The sequence below is a fragment of the Quercus lobata genome, chromosome 4, assembly GCF_001633185.2.
Source record: "Quercus lobata isolate SW786 chromosome 4, ValleyOak3.0 Primary Assembly, whole genome shotgun sequence".
NCBI lineage: Eukaryota > Viridiplantae > Streptophyta > Magnoliopsida > Fagales > Fagaceae > Quercus > Quercus lobata.
In genome coordinates, this window is record NC_044907.1 from 59,597,490 (window position 1) to 59,606,438 (window position 8,949).

Here is an 8,949-nt window from a genome sequence, read left to right on the forward strand (position 1 = left end):
ATTTGGTATAGAATTAAACCAAGAATTTTAAATTACCATTAAAAGAGAAAGGAATAAGATAGTGATATTATAGAAGGAATAATTGGTACCCACTTTCCTGGGGCAGCCATTCAATTAAAAATGCGGCTTTCCCCACAATCCTCTATCCTCTATTGTCTGAGGTATTACAAAGCACTAAGTACATCTTAAGTATCATTGCACAATTTCTACAACTTGAGAGCTATTATTTTATCAAAAAAGAGTAGAGAGCTATTACATAAGATTTAACTATGGTTTCCTATAAGGACAGAAAAAGAACAAAAGAACCACATTGTGCTCTTGAAATTTTGTATCATTCCTCAAAGGACCTCTCCTAAAGATTGAGGTGCTCGCTGCAGAAACTCGAAGGCTCAACTGAGAGCTGCAATCGCCCTGTCCATTCCTCGCCTGGCTTCAAAGTGATAGGTTTCTCAATTGCTGCTCCATCAACACAAAGCATCTGTTTGTACTCCTCATCACCCAAATCTACCATTGATTTTGATTTCTTATCCCATGGATTCCAGACCACTGTAATAAGGAAAAGAACACAGTCAGACCAAACATCATAATGATGACCATTTCATGTTGATGCACATGAACCAATGGATATAAACCCATGATTATGATTTATGAATACATCTTAGTTGGTCCACTCATTATAAAACTTTGATTATGATCATAATTTATGCCTAGAAAAACTTTCAGAATTCTTCTTTCTTTATTGGTTGTGGTGCTGTACTTCCTCAAATGTATGGCAACTTACCAGCATCTGGTAGCCCTTCCTTTCTTATAACATATGTCCGCTTTTTTTCATGATCAAGGACTGCAATCACATTAGGAGAACTAAGATAAACTCGATCCATCTGCAAGGAAAATATAGGAAAACAAGAAATCTTCAATCCAAAGCACTTGTTTTGCACCCAAAATAACAGTAATGACATGATAATTATTTATTTTTATACAAGTAATGAATAATTATAAAATACCATACTTTGCTTCTATGTTATACTTGTGAAACAACTACAATTGAAAAGGCTTGATTTAAGCAATCTAAAATTTGAGAATAAGACTAACTGCAAATTTTAGGCCATGGAAATTACAATTTCAACCATGTTTCTCCCTGTATCAGTCTTGAAAATTGAATTTCTCTCAGTCATCAATTTCTAACTCTCTCACAATTGAAACCTTAAGTTCTGACTCAAAGTTTAAGGGAAAAACAGACACACTCACTCACAAACACATTTTGGGTCAGACAAGGGAAGTACTGCTTCAGGGCAATTGAAACATGGAGCAAAACTTCATCAAAAGAAATTCAACATTCTGATATGATCTAATAACATTTTTTTCATTCAACCTGTTTTAGAAATTTCACACCATTCTCTAAATCTAGATTCTCCCAACTAATATATAACTTCTAATGTGTCAGATGGCTCGGATCACAAAATAAAACTACAGAAAATTTACCTCAGATTCAAAAGTTATGGCATCTCCTTGTTCCGTAAAACGTTCTCTTTGACAAAGATTGTCTAGGTAATCAAGAGTCTCCAAACCTTCTATTCTTACTTCACTGTGGACACCATGTACATTATAAGTGCAAACTAACACATCCAGAAAAACACATTCATAATTAAAGAAGCAGAAAAACCATAACTTGTATGGCTTTACTAGAAGATAGGTACAATTTGGAAGTGCAAAGGTATTTTCACTATTCTCTAATATTTACAAGAAATATAAAGAATGGAGAAGTTGCTTTTCATTTTCCTTTTTTTTCCAAATAAATATGATTCTGCTTTGTAATATTTTTTACATGTGATTTTTGTTTTTCTTTTAAAGTTCAAAAAGTAATAATCCATACCTTATGTCAGAAACTGACAAGTATGTGTGATAGGCAAATGAGAAACTAAAAGGCTTGCCATTGATGTTCCTAACTCGTGATATCAGTATCAGATCTCCATCTGTTGTAAGAGAGACCCTAAGACGAAACTCAAAGCTGGAAAGGAAGAAAAAAAGTAAAATTATGTTAGCAACAACATATCATCCCTTGAAACGCAGATAAAGAAATAGGTCAATATAGGCTGTAGTGTGTTCTGCAGTGCAAAGGATTCACTGCAAGTTTGTGAAGCTATTACCTCACTCAGGAAAGCCAAACCAATCCATAGATGACTACGGTTCTAAGTTACCGTCTAATTAGTTAGCATTACGTTTTGATTTCAAGACATTTGAACTTTTGAAATTTCTGTACACAGTTCCAATATTTTAACAACAATAAGAAAACTAAATTCAAGACTCTGTGTTACCACTTAATTTTTGCTAATATTTTGTCTATTATTTCTTTTTCAGGCTAACCAGTAGTGCCACTCGATTCAAAAATCAATAAAACCGTAGTCATGCAGACCATAAAAGACTTCATATTTCATCCACTAAATATTCCATTGACAACAAAATTGATGGTGCAAACTTAAGCATTGGAAATATAGGAGTTAGTTCAAGACTGAGTGCAAACTATCATATTTCAATGCTACATCCTGTAATTTCAGTTATAACAGCAGCCAAACTCATACCTGTGGGGCCAGCCCTTTTGGTCTTCTTCGGATGGTTTAAGGAGTAAGTCAATGAAGGATTTCCCATGGGAATCATTTGGGTGCAAAGGTGGAGGATTATCATCAACTGTCCAAATCTTGTTCCTTGCAAATCCATGCTGTTCTAGTGATCCGCAGTTTCCAAACTTAAAAGGCATTAAAATAAGATGCATCAGTGAAAAAAAATTTCAAATATATGAATGCAAACAAGAATGACTAAAGTACCTGTGGGAAACAAATGGGTATTCCTCCCCGCATTGCTTTCGGGGGCTTGAAAATGGCCTACATTTTTATAAAAAAAAGGTAGTGAATCATCTTTGTATCTCTAGCAGGTAGAATTCGATGCAATAGTTGTTGCTAATTTAGCCACTAAGTGGCAGACACCTGACTGATAGGCCAACTCTTAGTTTACTAGTTTACAAATTAAATTTTATTTTTTCAAAAATTTGGTAAAGGCCTGTCTGTCCTGTCCACGACATCTCTGTGAAGCAACAAACTCAATTGAATTTCCACACTAAAAATGCAGCTAACCTTTATAACTTTATATTTCATCAACAATCACCAAAATGAATTATCCTGCTTCAGATTGGTAATACCAACAAATTGCTTGGTCAGCCAAGCTTTAAATATTGATATATCACAATCATATAGGTCCTAGGTAAGCACCATCCAAACATCAACAATGGGCATTTCACGATAGTTGGCAAAATAGTGTCATTTGACAATGCAAATGTTGAAATATATAAATTTAACCATTCTCTTACATTTAAAATTTTTGTGTAAATGGTTGTTTAAGCTTTTGGACTCTAAAGAACAATAAAAGTCATCTATTTCAACTAGAACTTCCATCAAATAAAGGCTATGATGCATGAAACTTCCTCGTCTACATACTGCTCAATTGGTTGCATAAATTACCCAAATAAGTAGCCTCATTTATTGTGTGCAATCAAAGTAATCTTCAGCAACTCAAAAATGTTACAACTCAGTACCAAATTAGCATATTATACAATTTTAAATGGAAGGGACGAAGGGTGGTGGAACTATCAATTCAATTGAAAGGCTAGGATTCTAGGAATCCTCTTCTAATCTTCTCTTCGCCAGACTACTTTGACTAATACCTAACATGACTTCCTTTTCAGATCCAAGGGTCAGACAAGACAGAGCAAAAAATTAACATAGGAAAACCATAAAACGATTGAATTAGACATCCACACCTTACTACTAGTGAATAGGAGTTCTTCTCCATGCTCATTCCTCCAAGAAGTTACCTGTCCTCCATGTAAGCTAACCTATATCACCAAAAGAGAAATCATCAAATCTCTAAGCCATTAATTACCCACAATCAAACAGAAACTATATATGCTACACAGTATGCATTTTCCTATTAAGTATTGGTTTATTAAGAGTACATTGAATTTTTTGCTTCAATTGAACCAACACAAGGATGAAGGGAGAGTTCTCACCCGTGCTGAAGCGCCTTGTGGGTTCCGAAGCAAGAACTGATTAATCCCATTCCAGTCCTTTGTGATTTCAGTTGCTGCCCTATAATCCCATACTGCTGCCGAATGCCACATCTTGAAACACAGCCAAAATTGCAAAATTTTTCCCTCTCCTACTATAATTTGAACACTCCTCTGGACTTCTAAGCTAAAATTGAAACTCTCCAAACACAAAGAACACTAAGACTAATGAATGAAAAGAAGCACAAAGTTCACTATAAGAGTTGAATTATATGTGATAAAACTTTGGTCTTGTGACTTGAAGCAAAACCCAATTCCCAATGTAACTTTCCTAATCTTTCATTGCCTCCATCCCTCAGATCTAATAAAACAACTCACACCCCAAAATGCTAATATCTAAGAAAATGCCACTGAAACCCTATAATTCAAATACAGAAACTCCAAAAGTGGACCATTTGGCAACTGAATAGAAAAACCGTCCAACACCTAAATTTCACAAAAAAATTCCCAGAAGCTTGCCATATTTAATCAAAACAAAGACAATCAAACTTACTCCTAAAGTCAAAAACCAAATTTTATGAATATCTTTTTATCCTAAAATTCAAACTTTGCTACTGAAACAAAACCCAATTCCAATTTCAAAAACCCATCAAATAAAAAAACTAAAGAAAATATCAAAGCTATCAAGAAGTATAACTGTAATTACCTCAGTACCAAACAAAACCAAGTTCTAAGAAAACCCAACAGATTTCAAAACCCAGAAAAGTTCAGGAATTTCAGAAGTAAAAAACCTCTACAGAACTACCCCACTTGAATTAAAATGTTCAAAATTGTTTCTTTGGGAGGTAAAATGTTCAAAAATGATATTAAACTAGTGCCCATTGAACAACTTCAAAAAACAAAACAAAAAAACGAACTTTATGCATGGCCAAGTTATTTCAACTGTTCAAGCAACAACTTTTCCCCGAAAAAATTTTAAAATTTTTGTATTTAAAAAATGAAACTAGAATTCAAAGGAACCAAAAAAAACAAAAATAAATAAAGGGTTCTTACTATTGAAGCATGAGAAGCAAGAATTAAAAATAAAAATAAAAAAAGGCCAAAAAATAATCATATAATATGACAATGAGAAAAAAAATGGCGTGGTCTTGGTTTTTTTTTTTTCGTTGTTGCTACAGTTGCATTGATCTAGGACGTGGAGATACGAGAAGTACCTGAAAGGAAAGCTGTACAAACGGTCAATATTTTGAAATAAGGAATTTCAGATTTTTTTTTTTTTTTTGGGTGTGGATTTTAAGATTAAGACAGCTACTATTTTTAATGTAAATCTTGTCTTTCTATCGGATATTAGTATCACCAACTTGACAGTGTTGATGACATCAAAAATAAATAAAAATAAAAATAAAAATTGACAATGTAGACTAAGGAAAGGAATAAAAAAAAGTGAGGGTGACCATTAAAGAAACAAAACTAGAAAGAGGATTGCTTTGCTTGCACCGTTGCACAGTGAGTTCATGAAAAGCTAAGGATATCCAAATAACCATCCAAAGGTTTTTTTTTAACCATTGAAAGAGAGGAAAATTTTTAGGTAATTTCATAGTACAAAAAAAATGGTATTTTTTCCTTTTATATTTATGGTAGATTTTACAATAAATTTAATAAATGAACCCTATTATGAATGTGAGAGAAAAAAAACATCATTTTCTATACTTCACAAATACCTAAAAATTAAGTTAAAAGATACAGAAAAACTTTTGATTTTGTGGCCCACGTGCATCATAATCGCATAAATTTTTTTTTTTTTTTAAAGAATCACATAATTGGATGAGTTCAAACTCCAAAGAGATGAGGACGGGTTTACAGCTTACGTGCGTTCATGTCCAATTAATTAAAATATTATTAGCTATTTAAATTTAGATTTACTAATAATGGTGTATGAATAATGACAAAAAAATTTTGAATTGGAACTTGCCAAGGCATCTACATTTGAATTGACGTTTGAATCAAACTATGCATGTATATTCCATATATATAGATTGGAGAAAAATACACAAAACCACTTATAGTATTATTTTATGTAAAAATACAACTTAGATATATACACTAGTTATCACATAAGCAACTTATTGTTTATTTATATTAATGTATTTTTAAATTAATTTATATGGATATTTAATGATTTATATATAAAACAATACAACTAGTGATTGAGTATTATATTCAAAATTTCAAAGAATTATGAGTTATATGGAAGAAACACATTAGCTTTTTGTGTAATTTTCCCTTAAAATTGTGTAATAATTAATAATTCTCTCTCTCTCTCTCTCACTTTAAAGTTATTGTACTCCATCTTATTGATTTATTATTATTATTTAATTCATCTTATGGATTTATTTCAGCGCACTCCATCTCCGTCTTATGGAAAGCGTGTCCATCATGTATACAAGAAGGCATAAGTCACATTCGCAATTGTATAGATCTACAACATGACGTTCTTTACAAGTCAAATATCATACCACATTTAAAGATATATCAACACAGACACTAAAAGTTACTTAGCAAAAAAACATAGATGTTAAAAGTTATTAAGATTGAAAAAAAAAAGTATAAAGCAAAGAAAAAAAGAAGAAGTATAAAGTTATTATAATTTGTGTTGGTGCATTTTCATAAAAATAAATAAATATATTCATAATTTTTTTGTTACAAAATTTATTATGGAATATTATACTCCATTAATTTATATTGTTGTTACAAAATATTTATATCCCATTAATCCCATTATCTTTGTAATTTATTTCTCAATATATTGCGATAAAATTCTGGCTATAGTTCTTATATATGCTAGTTCTAAAAAAGAATTTTGATATCAAGAGCCATATAGCTCAATTGACACTTTCTAGTATTTTCAACAAAGACATTCGAGATTTAAATCCCTTCCAACCTTAATTATCGATGTTTAAAAAAAATAAATAAATAAAGAGGAGGAATCTTGCCACTCTTGAGATGGGTACCAATAAAGCCCTGTGAATGTACATGCAAATATGTAAAAATGATAAATAAAAAATACACATTAGGATAATTTAATGTATATTATTTTGTGGGTAAATGAAGGTGGCAAGATTCAAAATTTTGGTCATTCATGTTTCAGTTTGGCTTAAATGAAAATGAAAATTTGAAACAAAAATGGCCAATATGAAAATGCAATCAAACATGATGGACCAAAATAAAAATTTTGAAACATAAAAGTCAAAATTAAAAAATTTTAAAATTTAAAAAAAAAAAAAACCCAAATTTTAAGGGTACTTTAATCTTTATTTAATGGAATTTTTTAATGAACCCACCGCACTAGTTGAGACATATGTAGAATATTCTCCCATGGTGGCACAAAACTCTTTTAAGGAAAACAAGATATTAATGCCTCAACAAGAAGTCATATAACAATGATATTTAGTTCTTACTAATCTTACTATGGGTTCCAGTTAGCTCAACTGGTAAAGTCTCATATGGTTGAATAAGATACCTAAGGTTTAATTCCCACCTACACCAAAAACTTATTGGTGTTTTGGTTCTATCATCAAGAGCGAACCATAGGTTGAAACTCTCTAAAAAACAAAAACAAAAAAAATCTTACTAATCTTACTATCATAAATTATTTACACATCACATGCACATCATTTATCTTATGAAAATATTAAATTAATATTTGAAAATGCGTTTAATTTGTTGTGAGCTTGTTATATTATTTTATTATTTTTAAAATATAGAACCAACATATTTTCATTTGTGAGTGAAAGGAAGCGGATTTGTATTTTAAATAGACTTGTTCCACATAGAAAGTTTACAATACTTTTGGCGAATTTATATTATATACCATAACAAAAATACCAGCAATTAAATTATGGAGAGTCTATGACTATGAACTTGTGGGAGTTATTTTATAATACTAAAAAATAACTAATTTTTAAAAAGAATAAACATGATTTTTAGAAAACATTTTATAGGAAATTGAAAGTAATTAAAAAAAAGTTAACTATTTTTTTATTTTTTTTTTAAATTATTATAATATATGCTATAAGGGTATATATTAATAAAATCCTTTTTAGAAAGATTCCCAATGAAATGTAGATTGAAGAGTCATCAATTATGGAAACTCTACGCATGATTTATAAATAAGAGGGTTTTTTTTTTTTTTTTGTAAGAAATAATCTTTGTTCCCTGCTCAGAATAATTTTACAGATTGCACTTAAATTTACATTCAATATAAGAATATAGAGGTTGATGGGTGAATAATAACTTTAATGATGGTCAAAGAACATTAAAAACTTTTGCTTGGAAAAGATGTACAAGACATAAAGCAATGGTTAAGGTTATTGAAACAGGGGACAAAAGCCGCGAGTCTTTTCAAAGTCATTTTGGCACTCTGCCTATGGCCTAGGGTTTGACATCATGTGCCCAGCCTTGTGACTTTTTGGCCCATCCGGTTGCCAGATTCCCTACACGTGCATTTTTTATTTTTCACTAGCTCAAGCCTCAAGCAATGACCATAGCAGCAGCATAGGCTCAAATAAAATAACATGAAACCTAAAATATAACCAATAAAGTTCAAAAATCACTTATATGTTATGAATTTGTTATGCAAAATAGATTTTGCTTTAGTTTATGTGCAAATATACAAATCACTTAGCCTATACAAAACATTTTTTTTTTTTTTAATTTCTTTGTGTTTCTCCAAGCGTTGAGGAAAAGAATGAATAATTGATTATTATAAGGACTGAAATGGGGTTGATCCCAAAACTGAATTAGGCTCAAACTCTAATGGCCCGAACAATAAATTTGTAGAGCGTGGATAGAAGAACTAAATTTATCTCAGAAGAAAAACGATTAAACTTAAC

General features: G+C 31.0%; 1 protein-coding gene across 1 annotated transcript; it reads right to left on the reverse strand.

The window, feature by feature from the left end:
- Positions 1 to 38: 38 nt before the first annotated feature.
- Positions 39 to 5,424, reverse strand: LOC115987864 (putative glucose-6-phosphate 1-epimerase). Its single transcript, XM_031111469.1, has 8 exons — positions 4,061 to 5,424; positions 3,812 to 3,886; positions 2,823 to 2,879; positions 2,580 to 2,743; positions 1,874 to 2,008; positions 1,483 to 1,585; positions 782 to 881; positions 39 to 546 (listed from the first exon to the last, which is right to left on the reverse strand). The coding sequence occupies exons 1-8, from the start codon at positions 4,169 to 4,171 to the stop codon at positions 353 to 355; spliced, it is 939 nt and encodes a 312-aa protein (XP_030967329.1). The 5' UTR covers positions 4,172 to 5,424; the 3' UTR covers positions 39 to 352.
- Between the last annotated feature and the right edge of the window lie 3,525 nt (positions 5,425 to 8,949).